The 19883-nt window shown below is 46.4% G+C and overlaps 2 protein-coding genes and 1 long non-coding RNA gene across 4 annotated transcripts in view; 2 read left to right on the forward strand and 1 right to left on the reverse strand.

Annotated features, from left to right (window-relative positions):
- LOC135826446 (uncharacterized) overlaps window positions 1–12500 on the forward strand; it is a 22145-nt gene extending 9645 nt beyond the window's left edge. The window contains exons 5-13 of one of the 2 annotated variants that reach the window (XM_065339056.1): window positions 330–602; window positions 2043–2119; window positions 2616–2672; window positions 2991–3056; window positions 4276–4323; window positions 6097–6159; window positions 6534–6584; window positions 8067–8123; window positions 11505–12500. In XM_065339056.1, coding sequence (XP_065195128.1) covers window positions 330–602; window positions 2043–2119; window positions 2616–2672; window positions 2991–3056; window positions 4276–4323; window positions 6097–6159; window positions 6534–6584; window positions 8067–8123; window positions 11505–11573 — 761 coding nt within the window. In that variant the 3' untranslated portion in view covers window positions 11574–12500. The remainder of the gene's footprint in view (window positions 1–329; window positions 603–2042; window positions 2120–2615; window positions 2673–2990; window positions 3057–4275; window positions 4324–6096; window positions 6160–6533; window positions 6585–8066; window positions 8124–11504) is intronic. The other variant, XM_065339057.1, reaches the window with a different exon arrangement.
- A 977-nt stretch (window positions 12501–13477) lies between these two features.
- On the reverse strand, window positions 13478–15174 carry LOC135826447 (WASH complex subunit 3-like). Its single transcript, XM_065339058.1, has 2 exons — window positions 14785–15174; window positions 13478–13899 (listed from the first exon to the last, which is right to left on the reverse strand). Exons 1-2 carry the CDS (start codon window positions 15016–15018, stop codon window positions 13897–13899), a joined length of 237 nt encoding a protein of 78 aa, XP_065195130.1. The 5' UTR covers window positions 15019–15174; the 3' UTR covers window positions 13478–13896.
- A 232-nt stretch (window positions 15175–15406) lies between these two features.
- LOC135826381 (uncharacterized) lies at window positions 15407–18831 on the forward strand. The gene is made up of 2 exons (XR_010555271.1): window positions 15407–15876; window positions 18179–18831. It is a non-coding gene; the product is annotated as an uncharacterized LOC135826381 (long non-coding RNA).
- Window positions 18832–19883: the final 1052 nt, after the last annotated feature.

Consider the following 19883-nt stretch of genomic DNA (forward strand, 5'->3'; position numbering starts at 1 on the left):
CGCTGATGTAAGCTCATAAGTGTCATAGCGTCTGTCTGCGGGAAAGTCCTACGTTTGCTGTGTTGTTTTTTAAAATGAGTCTCAGCGACTTCCGACCTCGTCAGAGCTATCCATCCCGGTCCAAAACTATCTTCTCTCTAAATTTTCATTTCTAAATTGGGAGGGACGCCTCACGCAGTTTCATTTGACGTCATTCCTCTACCGGCAACTTGGCTACACTCAAAAGGGCACTGCAGGCCGAACATCATCAAGAGAAGTAACTGTGTCAACTGTTTTTTCATCATCAAGAGAAGTAATTATTTCTACAATTTTTCTCATTTCTTGTTCAGAAATTCCCGGTACCACGCCCATGACGGAGCAAGCTGCGGCTACAACCATGCGAGGAACAGACTCTGCCGGAGCTGGTGGCGTTGCGACAATGGGTGGCCTACCCGCGAGCAGCACGGTCGCGGGCGGTGGCGACGAAGACGAGGATCCGTCCAGCGCGTCTTCGTCGATGATCCCGGTGTTCGCCGGCATTGCCGCTGGTGTGCTGCTGCTTCTCTTCCTATCGGTGGTGATAGCTGTGGTAGTGCGACGACGGCGACGACGGCTCTCCAAAGGTAGGTGTTATGTTCGTTCGAGCTCACATCAACAAACGACATTGGAGAGATCAAACTTGAGTTGTCACCAAGTAAAACTAAAACAACAATGATCCGTCATCACCAAAACGGCCGCCTAACTCCCAACTCAGATCTAGACCATGTACGGTAGAGATTTCCCCAAGGCAATCTCCAAAAAAAAGTAAAAAAAGTAAATTATCGTGTCCGTTCCCGAAGGGAACTCACGACGGCCGCTAACACCCGGTAAATCCTAGGCAATCTCTACACGTGACCTGATACAGATATTGTACACATACATCACAGTAGGTCACTGTGCCACATGGAATCAGTACTCCATTGCCTTTCCCAAAGCAAGGTAAACAAATCCACGGTTCGCGTCAGACTCGGCTAGAGGCCGAGTTTTCCGCATCCGTAGTAACGCCGCCACCCCCCAAGGATCAAGGCGCAGATGCAGCTCAAAGTACATGTGAACGTAATACGTTGGCGCGTATGAAGTTTTCCTTCAGCTGTTCGTGCCATGCAGGATAACAGCCAACCATGAGAAAATACATCCTTGCTCGGCCGTCAGAAAAGTGTTGCTATTTGCGAGTTGTCGATATTAAAAGTATGTCGTCAAGTGGCTATTTGGTCTGAATAATATATAGTCTACAGTACTTTCAGAAATTTTAGGTGCTCAATATTTTTGGGATGAGGCCAAAAGCTGAGCTGAGTGTGTGGTGATGCAGTGCTGAGTGTGTGGTGATGCAGTGCTGAGTGTGTGGTGATGCAGTGCTGAGTGTGTGGTGATGCAGTGCTGAGTGTGTGGTGATGCAGTGCTGAGTGTGTGGTGATGCAGTGCTGAGTGTGTGGTGATGCAGTGCTGAGTGTGTGGTGATGCAGTGCTGAGTGTGTGGTGATGCAGTGCTGAGTGTGTGGTGATGCAGTGCTGAGTGTGTGGTGATGCAGTGCTGAGTGTGTGGTGATGCAGTGCTGAGTGTGTGGTGATGCAGTGCTGAGTGTGTGGTGATGCAGTGCTGAGTGTGTGGTGATGCAGTGCTGAGTGTGTGGTGATGCAGTGCTGAGTGTGTGGTGATGCAGTGCTGAGTGTGTGGTGATGCAGTGCTGAGTGTGTGGTGATGCAGTGCTGAGTGTGTGGTGATGCAGTGCTGAGTGTGTGGTGATGCAGTGCTGAGTGTGTGGTGATGCAGTGCTGAGTGTGTGGTGATGCAGTGCTGAGTGTGTGGTGATGCAGTGCTGAGTGGAGGAGTATGTCTGTTGACCATGGTGTCCCACTCATAGTCGTGAAAACAAGTAGCGGATGAGCAACGTTGTAAAGAACAGATAATGCCAATGACGTTGAGAAATTCCCGAGGACCAGAAGAGCGTGCGAAGTGTTGTAAGAACTGTGCGGATCTGAGTTCTGAAATGTATGATGTCTTCTCGCCTTGTCGCCTTGCTCAGACACGAATGGCGGTAACTCAGGTGCAGGCAGCTCCAACGACCGTCAGACGCTCGGCAATTCTGCCTATGATTCTCTGGTGAGGAACAGTAATGAGATGTAGAATACTGATTAGTTTGAGGGCTGCGGTTGCAAACGGGAAAAGGTGTAGAATACCGTGCACAGTGTCATCATGATGTCATCCGCACAGACATTCCGCCGGGCAGGCGGTCACTCACTCTGGGTTTCTTGCAGGTTTAAAGACAGTGCGGGCATCCCTTTCGCCATGCCAGTGTGGGCGTACGTCGTTATTGTGCACGATATCGACGCAATGTCATCCACGCATACATTTTTACCTGGCACATGGGCTCTTTGCAGGTCTACAGACAGTGTGGGTACTCCTTCAACCTTGCAGTTTTGCCAACACAACGTTATTGCCCCCCCCCCCCCCCCCCCCCAGGTGTTTGTGTTCATTCGCCGGGGATTTTCCCACACTCCATCCCCCTTTATTCCGGATTTCCAACAGCGGATTTGTACCAAGTCTTTTACTTTTTGTTTTGATGTGCATCTGTGTGTGTGTGGGTGTGTTTTCCAAGGACGGAAAGACGGAGCCGCCAGCCTTCGACAACCTGCGTTACCATGGTGATATTTCGGTGAGTCATCGCAGTCAAATCTGTCTTCAACCTGACTGTCTTCAACCTGGTGCAATGAAGAGCTGCTCTTTACAGGAAATAGTCTCTTTAAAAGGCGGACATAGCGCAATCAGGGCATAACCTGCATGTATTTACAGTCAACCGTGCGCATGATGACCCTCGTACGTGGGGGGGGGGGGGGGTGCATTCATGGATGCATGCGTACATGTGAATACCATTTTGCACGTGACAATGTTCACCGCCTCTTTAAAGGTCATACTGATGTGGGACCGGTGCTTCATTGTGATTACCCGTCTCCCGATGTTGTTGTCGTCACAGAAAGCACCCCTGCCAGCATCTCCACCACCCAAGAGCCCGTCGACCACCGATGAGAGAGAGGCAGTGGTAGGCAATATTTCTCAATGCACACGTCAGACGAAATGGCACGTCATAGTACATTCGAGATCAGCGGGAAGAAGATGACGACGTCCACTAATTTAGTATCTGTGCACACGAATCTGCTGTGTGTGTTACTCTGTGTGTCAGCTATGGCATCATCGCCTGTGGTTCCATGCCTAGAATGTACGTCTGAACCATCCTGCAAAGTTTGAATGACGTAGGTTGAGCGATCGCTCCGCGAAACATACTTTTTGAAATTCTCTTCATAGTATATCTTCCACCATTGAAATTTCGAATTTCTTCAAAAAAAGTGCTGAGAGGGGTGGCTTGCAACCTCGATATGGCTTGTTCCAGGCATGCTTTGGAGCCATCGCCTGTTAAAACAGTGGCGGGAAGCTGCCCTGCAACTGTTCCAACAGGAAATTTATCGATCCGAGAAAGCGCGAGTCTGCGAATCTCGGTTGAATATTGAGTATTTCAAGCCTTTTCACGACGAATATGGAGTTCTTTTTGGAGATGGACGTCGCGGCAAAGGACATGGTGTCCGACTTCTGGCGTCTGGTGAAGCCAGGGATCATTTGTCCAGTCAGGTTGGCAGCCTAACCGTCGGTAAGCTTGTGTTTGGATCCCGTTCTGCTCGATGTGGTAGACCACAAACAATTTGATATCGCACAAATTGATCTCAGCATCGTGCGTACGGTATTTTATATTCAGAAAATCCCAAAGTGTCTCTGTGTGGCCATCCTATGCCACGAGAAACTCCAATCAGGCTCCAATGTCCTCTGCCTTCATGATTGAATGTCCACTTCGTTTGAACAACGAACACAACAATCGAGGATGGCTTTGCAATGAAAAATACAGCTATACTGGAGCTGAAAAAAAGAAGAAAAAAACGTGCTCAGGATGAGACTCGAGTACATGCATACTCTCCCAGCAGGTGAAACGCAATTTTTTGTGAAAAATGCGTGTCGCCGACTGACCAGTAATTTCGCCTGACGTCTACTCAATCCTCCGACAGCTAGCTGCTTCCACCTTATTATGTCTCTTCAGCGGAGCTTAGAGTGACAGGCAAAACCGATCGCAATGAAGTCTAATAAAGAACAAAGCTTGTATAAACTGTCTGAAAGCATCAGAGCTAGAGTGCTCTTACTGCGATGAATGCAGCGAGCATCTGTGTGTACGCTGACTACGTGCTTTCGTCGTGTTGCTTTCCCTGCGTGTACAGTATGAGGTGGCAAAGTCTCCCGAGCCGGTCTATGAGAAATGTGACAAGGTGAGTGTGCAGTCTGTCTTGCGTTAGAGAAGCAGAACACACCGCAGCTATCATACAGTGCTGTTCAGAACACACCGCAGTTATCATACAGTGCTGTTCAGAACACACTGCACTTATCATACAGTGCTGGCAGGTGCTGAAGACCTTAAGGGGGTCATAGTCGTAGCTTAGGCCGTCCTTTTCTTTTTTCATGCCCAAGTCTATGCACAGTTGAGTCGCAGGCGTAAATATCGGTATGGGAGCAAGTTGACTCACTTTTCTGGAATTGGGTTGAACCAACTTTAGATTTTGGGGGAAATCAGTTGTTGGAGGGGTAAAATTAGGACTTGGAGTGGTACGATTAGGACTTGGAAGTCCTACACACATTTCTTACCATAAAAATAAGAAGTGTATTGAAGGGTGCTGTGCTGGGAAAAGTCCTAGCCTGTTTGTTCTTGGGTGCTCCGTTCTTCGAAGCCTGGCAGTGCTGCATCTTGTCATGCAAGCCTGTCTTGCGCTGGACAGTAAAACGTGTCAAGGCGACCACTCTGATAAGGCGACCACCCGTCCCAGAAGCCTGTCTTGCACCATACAGTAAAACTTGTCACTCTGATAAGGCGACCACCCGTCCCAGAAGCCTGTCTTGCACCATACAGTAAAACGTGTCACTCTGATAACGTGACCAACTGTCCCAGAAGACCACTACGCCATGAAACAAGGGGTGATATTTCCAACCCTTTATAAGAAAACCACCTGCACGCGGGAACACATTTCTTAGGTCGCTTGAGGCAGACAGGCTAAGGCAGGCTTCTATATAATAATATTTGAAGCCGTGTTCTTTGAAGACAAGCTTGATTCGTTAAGATAGACCATTACACACATGCCTGGATTTGTTGACATGACAGTTGTCGCCCAGGAAATCCGAGCCTTTTGTGCTGACACGTCAGTGAAGCACCAGCAAGGTTGTGTGTATATGGGTTTTGTTTTTCATCGGCGACTGCTACACATGGAAAAAACCCACTCCCTAATTTGAACAGACTGACACGTGGCCAGCCGGCAGCGTGTAGTCTATGTCCCACAAAGAAAGTAATACCCCTGGACATCTTGGTGGGAAGTGGGAAAAAATAATTATTGTGTATGTATGTGTATGGCCAAGCTTGTGTGTGTGTGTGCATGCTCGTCACGGCAAGTATAGACACGCACGGTTGCATGCATGCGTGCACAACCCCCCCCCCCCCCCACACACACACACACACATTCGTACCCCCCCCCCCCCCCCCCTACACGCGCACATTCATACCCCCGCCCCTACCCACACATTCATACCCCCCCCCCCCCCCACACACACATGTACATGTTATTTAAGCAGTCATTGTGCATGTTGCCTGATCGACAAACATGACAGCTGCATCCTTGCTGTGGTGCATTACAAAATACCATGCACCACTATTGCATGATCCATATAGGGGGATCATGAGTCACACATCTTCGTCTTACTCCGTGTGCAAGTATCTCTCTACCATGCAACTAGGAATCCAAAAATTCACTGTCGTGCCGCAGTACTGTAACACCAGGTATGTTAACGTCAATTAAAGTTAACGATCTCCGGATCTTTGTGTGTTAGCGAGGTGAAATTCTAACGAAGTCTGTTCCACAATCGGCAAATGACTGTACATGTTCGTTTTGTACATAACGACTTCAAATGTTAACGAATTGTATGAATTCGTTAAATCGTTAGAATTAAATGTTTGTTAACAGTATTGTCTTCTCTCGTGTTTTTATCCTATGGTTCAGAAACCCGACAGCGTACCTGTGAACCATCCAAATATATACAACGTGCTGCACGGGGATGTGGTGGTAAGCTGAACATGTGCGTGCGTGTGTGCGTGTGTGCGTGTGTGTGTGTGCGTGTGTGTGTGTGTGTGTGTGCGCGCGCGTGGGTGTGTGTGGGTGTGTGTGCCAGCTAGCTCCGTTTGTGGGTACACCTATGCCAGATAGTAGATCCGTCCCGGGATCCAACTGCAGTTACCCCTGCCCCCAGTGAAGGCAATACTTGCTACTAGCATCGATGCTTGGATGTCGTCTACACCAGAGCATAACATAGTGGTATGGTATCGCTGGCCATAAGTGAGGATCCCTGGTTCGAGTCCTCAAGGTGACAGTCAATTTTTTCTTCAGACATTTCCCATTTTCAGCTCCCTAAACCTTATGACTATCTGTTCTTTGTGCAGATTGGCAGAAATGGTGCTCAGCCTGGTGACGATGGGCCGCCTATTTCGCAGGTAAGGTAGCCATCTGCACGGCCAGTTGTGTCACTACATGCCTACATTCCCTATCCAGACTGTGAGACCAGTAATGTCAACAAACAATTAACTCTAACGATTTATTATATATAAACGGATTTAAAAAAATCGTTAACATTCGGAGTCGTTATGTTCTATTAAAACGATATGTACGTGTGCAGTCATTTGCCAGTTTTGAGACAGAATTCATTAGAATTTCACCTCGCTCAGGGCGCGTTCAGACTACCGTGAATCCCGTCAAACCGTGATTCCGATAAACCGTGAAGGACATTCACACTACCGATGACAAACTAACGTTACCATGAAGTTTTCAGCTCTCACCGCGGCACTGACAAGGGATGTTCCCTTTTTTTCCAGCGTGCATGCAGCCTGAGCACTTTTTTTACTGCCGGAAATTTTTTACTGCAGCAGCAGCCGCGGCAGTAAAACTTTTCCGCCGGTAACGTGCCAGTAACGTCACGTGATCAAATCACCTTGGCGACTTTCCCATTCCGTCACTTTTTATCGGTAGTCTGAACGCGCCCTAACCGACAAAGATCCGGAGATCGTTTAAAACTTTAATTGACGCGTTAAAATATCTGGTCTTACAGTACTGGTATCCAACAGTGGAATTATATCCTGGAGTAGTATAATATCCACTCCCAGATTTTATTTGTCATGAAATGCGGACATCCACCCTGTATAGCACCGTTATGATTTATTTTATTTATTTTATTTTATTTTTTTATTTTATTTTTTTTATTTTTTTTATTTTTTATTTTTTTTATTTATTTATCGTCTCCACTTCATGGCACATAATACTACATAGCCAATACAAGAAAGGGATGGTGAATCCAACCACGGAAAATAGCAGTAACAAAAGAAGAAAAGGAAGGGCGGTGTCACCATGTGTCAACAGCAGGTAAGTAAGTAAGTAAGTAAATTATCGTATCCGTTCCCGAAGGTAGCACAATACTATTTTAGCTGACTGCATCCTTAAAAGCTGAGAGAGACTGTTTGACTATCGTAGTTTAATCTGTACTGTCTTTGCGGGGTGAGTCACGAGTGTTTTTAAAAGTGCAGCTTATGCATGTACTCCAGAAAATTCGGCACATGAAAAACAAAACAAACACGTTTGCTTGCGACCTGGCATGTATTTTTCTAATGATTTTCTGGTCGACGTGATTTGTTTTCTTTATAGCTAAATATTCTTGCCTGGTTGTTCTTCAGCTCCCAATGCAAGTGTACGTCACCAGATGTCACTATGACATCCCCTATCTACAGTGTGCTGCTGGGTGCATAGACAACAGCACGCACGCACGCGCGCGCGCGTGACTCAGTGCACCGTTCATGACTTCATATTTGGACGATGCATGGGCGCGCGCATGTCACCAGTATGCATAACACGAATCGGATGGTGCATCGGCGTAATTTTTTTGGCTTTTTTAAAGTGTTTTTTTTTGTGGTCTCTGTTGTGCTTAGCCTGGACAGCCTCGTCCCAATTCGGAGCATTACCACAAACTCCAGCACACCGGTGAAGTAAGTGCCCATGCTGCACTGCAGTAAGAAACATGCTTCAACTTCAACTTTCTACAGTAGAGTCGCGCGCCCAAGAACGTTGTTTCCAAGGGGTTAGCCTGGGACGTTCTTATTATACAAATTTCTGGCTGCGTTCTTATGGCACGTTCCGTACTGGATCATATGTATCCGACAAGTTGCCAGAAAACCAACACCGCCGTTCTTAACTTTAGGCCGGCTGTGGCGTTCTTAGTTTTTCAGGCTGGACGTTCTTGGGCTCCACGTTCTTCAGCGCGCGACTCTACTATAGTTGGAGACCAGATGGCAATTATTATATTATTGATAGAAACACAGCCACTCCACAACCAAAGGACACCGATTCGTTTTGTCGGAAACGTGTTCTTTTCCTCCAGACCTCATTAGTAACTCAGTTTTTTTCTGGTGCTAGTAGATGATATGAGAGAATGAAAGAAGCAGCCCATCCACCGGAATTAGTCAGTTATGAATTCTGTGGATTGGTTGTGTTTCCAAGCCGCATTCTGGACTCTTTCTCGGGCAGATATTCGGACTGCGCGTTCGCTGGCCTTCGTTGTACGTAGTACAAATAGTACTTTGAACACGTGATGTGAGTTTTCGCCATTAGGGACCCCATGTGCAGAGTGGCACACTCTTGGGAACTTACTGTAAAACATGTAATTTTAGGTGCATTGAAATTTCGGTGCCAGTGACCCGCCAGGTTTCAGGCGTAATGTAGAATTAGGCGACCAGCGTTCCCTTCGCATACAGTGCATACTCAAGTGCCTTTAGGTGTAATTTAAATTTAGGTGCCTGGTTTCCCAACCGAAATCACCGAAATTAAAGTTACACCGAAAATTACATGTTTTACAGTGCTTACTCTTTTTTTTTCGGAGCTTTTTATTTATTTTAAACTCTCAAAATAAAAAAATATAAAACTTACTCTTGTTCTTGTGTGTCTGCATACTACGTTGTAGTAGTCACGGAAGTGTCTGTGATTGATGGATTCCACTGTATATTAATTGTACAACATGTCTATGTTCTGGCCGAAGCAATGAATAAAACAACTGAAGCCGACGTATACACCATGATGGACTAGTAAAATAAAATAAATATGTGTAAAGTCGAATTCAGAAACGTTTTTCTTCGATGGTCATCAGTGAACCTACATCCAATGATATAAATGTGAGAATAAACCAGAATAATTATATGTTCAAACTATGTGTTCATTCAAGGTTACAGAGTGACCACAGTAACAGCTAGGGTCCAAGGGTGATTGTATTGTCACAATGGTGTGAGCAGCGTGGAATGAAAATAATATTGAGCTAGGCTGTGAGAATCTAAGTGTAAGTGTGTGAGAGATGTAACGTTTTCCTTCTGCGAGTATAAGTCAAGCTTGAGTAAGTGGATGTAAATACCTCCCAACACCTTCAACTGTGACAACCAGCTAGCATGGCACAGTACAGTAGCACAGCGGAGGATTAGCAAGACGAAGTTCGCGTTTGTGTTCGCGCTCCGAGGCAAGTCGAACTCAGTGACGGAATTCGTGTTATGGGAAGGATTAGCTAAGGGAGCATCTCATAAGTTCGCATTTTTTTTCTAAACGTAACGCATTTCGAAACGGGGGTAGGGGGGTAGCGCCCTTTTCGAATAAAAAAATGACAGTTCGCACATTTTCTGGATGTGTACAATACTGTGCTCACGGTGCACGTGACATGGTGCATGTGCTAGACCGCCTCATGAGCTCAGCAGGGTGTGTTCATGGTGTTTAGCTACTAGTATGTTCGCAGATCAGCTAACCTTGCACTGCATGCAATCAATCATGCAGGCTAATCAGAGGTGTCAAATGTCACACCAGCATCATCAAACCGTGTACCTGGCCAGCTTTCACAGTACAGTCGTTGTGGAGAAACTCTGTGTATGTGCGTGTACATGTCATTTGTACTCAGTAGATGCTGTACTACTGTATGCCACCAAGACTAGGCAAGAGTTACTCTTGCCGAGTCTTGATGACACTCACATCCACACTAGCAAAACATTCATGTACATGCGCATACCATGGCATGCATGGATATGTACCGTAGTAGATCTACATGTACACTGAAAATGTGCGATAAGACTTTCAAATAGTGGGGGGAGGCAGGGGGGTAAAGTCTATTCGAAATGCGTTACGTTTACAAAAAAAGTGCGAACTTATGAGATGCTCCCGAACAGAATTCGCACATGCATGACGTGGACACGCCGTACATTGTGTACAGACAGTACAGCGTAGTAAATCTATGACTGTTCTGACCGGAATCTGCGATTCGTGTTCCGACTACTTTTCCAAACGAAAAATGTGAAAGTTCGCAATCCAGTTCGCGAACTGAAAAATGTTCGCAAACACGAACGCGAATTTCGTCTTGCTAAGCCTCCGTACTATCGTCACAATACACCTGACAACATTCCAGACTGACTGTCAAATGTGCACCACTCGCCGACTTCTTCCATGCACGTAGAAGGAAAACGGTGCATCACTTACCCGTAGATTTTCACAGCCTAGCTCAATGTTATTTTCATTCGGATTCCAAACTGCTCACACCATTGTTACAATACAATAAGCCCAGTGTGCATTGCCAAATATGGAAGGTATGAGTAATGCATGTGAGTACGCTGGGATCAGGAATGCACTGTTCAACACCCAAGACGACCATGCGCATATGCCCAGGTGGCTGTGTGGGGTGTTATGTGAGTACACTGGGATCAGCAATGCACTGTTCAACACCCCAGACGACCATGCCCAGGTGGCTGTGTGGGGTGTTCGCGGTACAAATTACGTCATTGCGCAATGGGCTAATCACCCTTGCACCCTACAGTCCATTTCAAAACTATAGACGCGTACCTAGGCAAAAACCGTTATGCCAGCATCTATACCACATAAAATCTGTGATCACTTTGTGCATAATTTTTTTCCAAATTGGGCGTCTGTTATGCAATCGTTTAGAAACTATATGAGAGTAACTGTGGAGCGGTCCCGAGCAATATTCCGAAAACTATTCTCAAAAAGTTCCAGCCAAATTTGAAATATTTCAAAAACCCTACGCGTCTATAGTTTTGAAATGGACTGTAGTCGCTCCTGTAGTCACTCTGTAACCTTGAATGAACACATAGTTTGAACATAATATTCTGGTTTATTTTCTCATTTATATTATTCGATGTAGGTTCACTGATGACCATCGAAGAAAAACGTTTGAATTCGACTTCACACATATTTATTTGTTATTAGTCCATCATGGTATTATGTCGGCTTCAGTTGTCGTATACATTGGTTTGCTGAAACTTCTTTCTCCGAAACGGCTCCTTGTCTATGTTCTGTTTGCGTTTTCCATCACTGATGAAAAACTACAGGAACGCACGTCAGCAGAAGGCAACACAATGTATGACAGTGTTCCCGTCAAGGCGGCCATGAGCAGATAAACACATCGAGAGAGAGAGAGAGAGAGAGAGAGAGAGAGAGAGAGAGAGAGAGAGAGAGAGAGAGAGAGAGAGAGAGAGAGAGAGAGAGAGAGAGAGAGAGAGAGAGAGAGAGAGAGAGAGAGAGAGAGAGAGAGAGAGAGAGAGAGAGAGAGAGAGAGAGAGCAGATTGACTAATGCCTTGATCCACCACATGCACCGCACATGCCTCTCAGTAACAACTGTAGCACTTTCATCTGATATCTCGCTCCATAGGAGCATTGAGAGTGAACAAAAATGCATAGGAAGGGGCAGGGGTATGCTGATGAGCTGGGAGCGCCTCGTTTGACGAGCAGTCTCAGAATCATGCAGCGGCAGCCACCGGCAGTCAGGCACCGAGAAGATGCCTGTCCTGCACGCCCTCGTGCATACGCCGAGCAAACACCTCCTGGACCAGACTCTCGTAAGAGCACGGATGCGCACGACCACACGGCAAGCACGTAGAAATCTCCGCGAGCAGAAAGTTCACACATCTCCACAGGACGCACGGGAGTGGAACTGAAATGTGTGTGTGTGCGTGCGTGTGTGTGTGTGTGTGCGGTCACTGGTCCTGTACATTACCGCGACTCCAAGTCATCATTCGTTTGCATTTCATTTAAAACGGCCACGTGTTAGACTGACGACTGCATGCACAGCGCTGTGTCAATATAAAACATGCCGAATTACATGTCTGACAGCTAGCTGGCTGTGCTTACAAGCCTGCATGCATTCCAGTCCTGTACAAGTTCAAAATGAGCTTTACACATATGTATTAGATGCACGCTAATTTGCGCTGCTCTTTTTTTCACAATACCTTCCATGTTTATTTTGTAATTGATGATACGTACAATGTGCCCAGTCTAGTGAATCCATACATGATGCAATGACATTGGAATAGTTTTAAATATTTTATTTTGGCTGCTGGAAATGCATCCCGAAAGAGGGATGCGTGTTCTCTCGGTTTGTGCCTCTCTGTGCGCATGGCCGTCTCTCTCTCCTCTCCGCTCTGTCTCCGTCTTTCTCCGAGTATATCTCTCTCTCTCCCTCTGTCTTTCTCTGTATCTTTCTCTGTATCTCTCTCTCTCTCCTCTCTCTCTCTCTCTCTCTCTCTCTCTCTCTCTCTCTCTCTCTCTCTCTCTCTCTCTCTCTCCTCGGGGTGGTAGCACATGTTTCAGCCCCCGCGGTGACCATCCCGATCAGATAGCCGTGCTAGTGCTGTGCAATGCACGCACTATTAAAAGTAGAACATCTTCAGGCTTGCACCGTATACCACCACCCCGCTGTGTATACCACCACCCCGCTGTGTATACCACCACCCCGCTCACCCCGCTGTAGTACTGGATGCGAAGGAACGCCCAATGCCCACGCTAGAAGCTAAAATTCAGAAATGCCAGTGATCGTGGACATGAGTAACAGTTGAGCAGAGGCAAGGGGTCTGGGGAAAGAGAACAGCTTTGAGCAGAGGCAAGGGGTCTGGGGAAAGAGAACAGCTTTGAGCGTTATGCCGGACATTGCAGAGAAGGAGTTCAAACTGCTGTACTACTACTATTGCGACATTCAAGGTGTCCCGCGGCCCAGACTAATAACACAAGACACGCAGTGCAGTAGCATGGACAAGCAAAACTCCCAAAATTAAATTTCACGGTTCGCGTGAGACTCGGCTGGAAGCCGGGTTTTCCGCATCCGTAGGAACGCCACCACCCTTCAAGGATCAAGGCGCAGATGCAGCTCCTAAAGCGGTGGGAGGTGAGTAGATCAGCTCACCACCAAGTGGTCAAAGACCGAAAATCCCATTCACTGCATCCATGTTTTCCTCGTGCCAGGCCACGAGTTCCCAATTAACTGTGGGTCGCAGCACGGCTGGAAAAAATCCTTCCGCTTCCAAAGTATCAGTTCAAACAGAATACGTCCACACACTACTTGCAAGCAGTGCACCTGCACAAATGCCTGTGACGCGCCAACGCTGCTCAAAGTCCCAGGTTACCATTCAAAAGTGGCAGGTCACTGCACGACCAAAGTGACAGGCCACTGCCCATGGTGCAAGGCACACTGTCCATAAATAATTGAAGGGAAAACCCAAAAGGTTTCAAATGTTCAAGAACCCATGTGAAAATATTCAAAAGGTTTTTACATAAAAAGGGGGACAATTCCATAATGATGTTAAACTTGTGTTATAGATGTACTTTGAACTTTACTTCTCAACTCCACTCCAGATGTACTTTGAACAGAAGAATCAGAGAGTCATGCAGGTGAAAATAGGAGCATTGCCAACCTGAAGCAAGGATTCCATGGTCATTGGCGTCCGATGTTACTGTACACACAGACAAACACGCATACACATGCACACACACACACACGCACACACACGCGCAGGCGCACACACACAGGCACATACATAGGCACACACATATACACACACACACACACACGCACGCATGCACGCACACACCACACAAACACACACACACAGACTTGTCATGTAAGCTCAATGAGTAGGTACATGCATGTGCAAACTCAACCTGTCGGATTGACAAAGGGAGACTCTAGGGACGAAAGGGCACTGAAGGGTGATATTTCCGATCCTATGTCAGATGCTGTTTACAAGCAATTTCGTATGATGTGCTTCAATTTTTAGGCCGTACTTTCCGTTATAATGTGGATTCCACTATACGTGAAGGAGGAGATACGGAAAACATTAGAACTGTGACTATGAGTTAGTGTGAACTGAGTAAGTTTCATACTACAGTAAAACCTGTGACTAACGAACATCCCTTGGGGTGAGAGGAAGCGGTCTTTAGTGACAGGTGGTCGTTAGTTAGAGGTTTGCATCGCACAATCATAAAAATTAATAATGAATGTGAGACCGTCCGTGCCTGCCGAAGTGGTCTGTAGTACCGGGCTGGCCGCTAGTCACGGTGGTCTTTACTGTAAACCGTGAAATTATTGCGATGGTCTAATTTCTGCGAAATTCGCGACCGTGTGGAAATCGCGAAATTTAGACAGCGCGAAAAGGAGATCCATGAAAAGTTTAGCAAGAATGCGACAGGTTTAGCAAGAATGCCATTCTGCAATCGCAAAATTAAAACCTCGCAAACCTGTCCGGATTCTGAAAACGCGAACTAAAAACGCCGCGAAAATTTCACGCTTTACAGTAGCTACAGGTTAAACCCGCTTTACTGTAGCGCAAGTAGCTTACTGAAGGTATAGAGGCCAGCTTCGTCTCCAGCAGCGCCATAGTGGTCTCGAGGCGACGTATGCGTCGATCCACATCAACCAGCTTCTCCTCGCACGTGTTGGACCAGTGGTTGAGCATGTTGGCCGTCTGCATGACGAAATGGTTGACGTAGGCCAAGATTCTCCGGTGGTGGATTGGCTCGACGGCTGTGAAGTCAATACCACCTCCCACCAGCGGGAGGCCATCACTGTCCATGATGGCGTAGGTCAACGCATTCAAAAGGGCTATCACTCTGACATAAATTTGTGCGCTGCTAGCCACAGCAAACCCGCCATCTCACTAAACAACCTTCCCACCTGTCATCAAACTGAACGCAGGCTGCCAAACTGTTTTCAAAATCAAACCTGTCAGCAGTCTAGTCAGATGACATGATGAAGCTTCTTTTTCAGTTTCCGATCTTTTCAGGAAAAAAGTCAGCATTTTTCGTGCTTGTTCAAAAAATACTTTTCTGTTGGGAAATCAAAGGCGTCAAAATACGGCGACTCCCACAGTCCCAGCTCACCTGACGCGGTACGCGGCACGGGAATCAATCAAAACTCAAAAGAACGAGGTATATTATGGCACCGCAGGCCGCGCACCTGAGGGCCTTTCTGGAAGCCTTACTCGATCGGATAGAGCGAAACTGAGCACCCTGGGATGCGAGCAGTTTTTAGTACTCCCGGGTCCAAAATCTCACCACCAGGCCGGGCTGATCAAAACGTCTGCCGGGTCTGCAGCCTACAAACGTGGATCTGCCGACACTGTGCTGTCGACGACATGTCCCGCAAGGCATCTTGCGTGAAAGCAAGGAACGCTTTTTTTAGAAAGGAAGCTTCTTCCCCAAAATTTAAAAAATTTGAAAATTATTCCTTCTGAAAATATCATCGCGCTCTTGACCTCGAAGCTGACTGCTGAATGCGATTAGGAAAGAAGATTCCTGAAGATGCACCAGACTGATTCTGGCAAGCTGTCTGTCGTCTGGATATGCACTGTTGTTCGTTATGGTCAGCAATCTTCTTCGTTCGTCCTTTCGTTTTCCTGACCACGATGATGACAAGCAGCTCTCATGCTCAGGTTAGTGCTACTTGTATGTCTGGGCACACAACACATCTGAGATGCACCCACTGACGTTATCGAACTGAAGAATGCAGCAAGGGTTCCTCGGATTCTCTTGATTTCGGAACAAATTTCCTTCACTTTCACCCTCTCAGTCTCTCCCCCATGCCCTCCATGCATGCACAGTGGAGCTTGCATTTCAAATGTTGTTTTTATACTTTGGCAGTGCCTCTGCTACACTTTCATACAGAGTGAGGTCCTGTAAATAGGATCCAACATTGTTGGTGGTGGTGTGTGTGTGTGTGGGGGGGGGGGGGAGGTATGTTTGCAGCCAGGATGTAGGAATGACACTTCTGCGCAGCAGGTGGCAATAGTCAGAACTGGTCACTCTACAAATCCCATACCTGCCAACCTTTGCAAACCTGAGATCGAATGACATACCTAGGCATGAAAATGTATACAAATATACCTCGCGGTGATGCATGGAACTAATGCTCTTTTGGGTGCCTATTACCGCCCTCGATGTCGGGATGGTTGTTAGCAAGAGTAGATAAACAAGAGTGTGCAACTCGCGGATGGGTTGGCCCACGGCGGAATTTTTTGTTGACGTAATCTTTTCGACGACGCACGCGCTGCGAGCCTTTGGAGAGTTTTCCCTTGTGCACTTGGCTGGGCTTTACACGTACGTACAAGCTGCAAGGTCGGTGCCCAGCACGTGCTCTCACACTGCTCTGCGGCAGAATCCGCGTTTCTCTGAAAAAAGGTGACGTAAACAAAAAATTCTGCAGATTGTGCAGGAGAGATCCGGAGTTGCACACTCTTGTTTATCTACTCTTGTTGTCAGGTATGAAATCCCAACCGAGAAAACCATTTAATTAGAAGATAAACTCGGCTGGAACACCGCTTTTCTGGGAATAGAAATTTGTTGTGCCACTTTCGGCTAGTCCTTTTTGCAGAAGTGATTCAGTGCCTCCTCAATGCTGTATGAGGGCCAGGACATAGCAACTTTCTGTATGCCGGGGGGGGGGGGGTCATCGTCCGCAACATTGGTAGAGTTACAGTTACATTGTATATGTAGATACATACGTGATTTTTGGACTCGCCTCCAGGGATTTGTCGTAAGCTGGGGCACGCGTACGTGAAACAAGTGGCAAGAAAGGCCCAGTTCGTACAAGGGAGTAGTAAAATACTGGTATTTTTCTGTTCCTATGTTCCCACGACGAGTCCTCTGTGCACTGAGTGCAGGTCTCTTGCCGCTCCCTGGTCCCCGGTTCACGTGACGTTTATCGAATAAGGTCTACATGTATATGCGGGCATGCATAAATCAACCCTTCCACAAGGACGGCTCAAACAGGCAGCCAAGGAGTGAAAATTTCGCTCCTGGGGCTAGGGGTGAAACGAAGGCCTCAATTTGCCAAATGAACCTTCTCCATCGAAACGAACGAAGGTGTCGAATAATTCTTTTACCAGTTCACAGTTCCTGTTCACGCGCACTCCCGGGGGGGGGGGGGGGGGGCTACTATGCACTTGTAGTGACACTTACCGTAAGCCAAGTGGACCACGACTAGTTGACTGTACAGACTACAGTACAGTATACATGCACATGTATACAGTGAAGATCAGTGCATGGATGCCTGCCGTAATCGTATGTTGACCTTCGTTCGAATTGAAAAGAGAGGGTCGTTTCGAAAAAGAAAGAAAAAAGCTCAATGGAAGTATGATGCTGCTGACAATTCAAGACTCACTGAAGTCGCCTTTCTGGAATGGATCATGCGCTCTAGGTTCATCCAATTGGAAATGGACTCAATCAGTGTTACACCATTCTTGTTTGGTTAGTTATTCTACATCCCATAGCATGTACAATCCAACTTGTGAATAATGTACCTCGGGTTTACAAAACAACTCGCAAGTAACAATCTTCAGATCTAGTGACCATTTGATTGCATACTTCCAACCTCACGAGTAACAACAATACACCAATAGCGACACTTTTTTCATTCACATTCGAGGGTCAGTATTCCCCAGGTTGACTGCAATTGCCAATCAAACAGGAGGGGCGAAAGTCGACCACGGCTGAAAAGGCGTAAAGAAAATGTATGTCATGGGCTATATGGCAGAAGGAAGAAGTAGGTTTTCTGAGAAAGCAAGAAACAGAGGTGAATGAAGCACCAGGTCTGTCCATGCAGTGGATAGAATTATTGGATTGAAAGACAGGCTCTTTACGTCAGCTTGCTACTATTATACCTACATTTATTATTTTTATTTTTATTATGACGGATAAACCAAAGGCAATGGTTTGCTTTCTGCCTTTTTCATGCAGGATTCTGAAAGCTGGAGCAGCTCTGCTTACCCCGACCACTGAACTTACAACTAACTTCCAACCAAGTTCAACGCAGTATCATGATGAATCAAGCACGCTTGCCATCATTTCATCATTGCAAAGTACATCGACAGTATAGATTTGGTGCTGACTATGTATGATGCAGAGTGTGCTCTATGTATCTATACTACTGATTGGCCTACATTATACTTATGTGGGCTGAGAGTAATCGATTGTGCTGTATGGCAGTTTACTTGCATGTCATAGATGTTCACATTGCACACAGCTACTGAATTGCTTTCTGTTGCACTGCCCTACTGCGGCCCACTGCAAATAGATTGTAGTGGCATGGGCCATGCCATCATTATAGTGGTATACCGGTACTACACCAACAGTTTCACTAGTACACTGTACTTACTGGTGGATCTACATCATGCACAGCCTTGTCACTGCTTTTCTCACTTTTTATTAATTTACTGTACTGTACACATTTTGGCACAGCTCTTCCACAAAGAGTTACTATTATTTTCTTCTGCATACCTACTGTATACAGTGACCTGACTGGTAACATCTATGGCTGTGAAATCACAAATTTCTGGGTTGACAGCCTCAAACCTATACGATTTGTTTCTAAGAACGTGCTATAAGAAGTATTCTATTAAAGTATTCTACTGGAGCTCGCAGGACATGGAGTGAGTTTGGAACACCACTCACTCTTCTGTGATTTGGATGTCAAATTATGAAATTCAGTTTGTGAGGTAAACCCATGCATGGCATTCACTGCTATAGTATGACTCGGGGTAAAGTGTTCCAACGCATACTCATTATAGTGAATAGTTGTGTGTCAGTTAATCGGTGCCCAACGTTGTTGCTGCTGGATAAATAAATATTCTGAGATAACTGAAGCTACACAGCCATCTAATGTTCAAACATGCATGCATCGAAGGGGCCGTAACGAGATCTGCAAGGCATGATTCTATACCTATATTCGATGCTCTCTAGCAGGACATTCATCTGCCTCATTTTCTCTGTGCTGCATTGATGAGCGAAACAGCATGCTGTCCGCAGATCGAGTATTGTGTATAGACAGACGTGTATGTAGTGGTAAAGCTCAAATACATGTACAACATGACAATCAATAACAATCCCCGTGTTTTACAACAGCACAAACCCAGCACCACAATTCTTAAATTTGGGCTGTGGTGTTCTTAGTATTCCAGGCTGGATGTTCTAGGCTTCCACGCTCTTGGGCGCACGACTTTACTGTGCCGAAGAATATTTTCAGCCAATGAACCCAGAGCTTGGTGGCATGGTGCCATGGAACAGCCTTTTGCATGTGGCTTTCACTACATGCACATGTACAACGTTCAATTGCTGCGGAAAAATCAGACAAGGACTTTTGCAGTTATGAGCAAGGTCCCCACGAATGGTCATGTCACTTCACAGAATACATGAACTGATAGAGTAGACCTCGGTCCCCTCAGAGAACGCTTGGGTGAAGTCGGTTTCAACTGAGGACATGTCCAAAACCATGCTAAGTACTTGAGCTGCTCATGAACCCCACAATTATCAGGCCCACCGGAACCGGTCTGGTTGGTCGGGTTATCACCGGACCAACTTGTTGGCCACCAACAAATGTTTCCTGCTCTGGAGGACGTGTGTACCCGCCATATCACACACAAAGTATAAAAGGCCATGAAACTAC

This window comes from Sycon ciliatum, chromosome 10 (assembly GCF_964019385.1).
Source record: "Sycon ciliatum chromosome 10, ocSycCili1.1, whole genome shotgun sequence".
Taxonomy (NCBI): Eukaryota; Metazoa; Porifera; class Calcarea; order Leucosolenida; family Sycettidae; genus Sycon; species Sycon ciliatum.

Excerpts from the sequence above, each read along its gene's own strand:
- LOC135826447 (XM_065339058.1), bottom strand. The coding sequence starts at position 15,018 with ATGGACAGTGATGGCCTCCCGCTGGTGGGAGGTGGTATTGACTTCACA.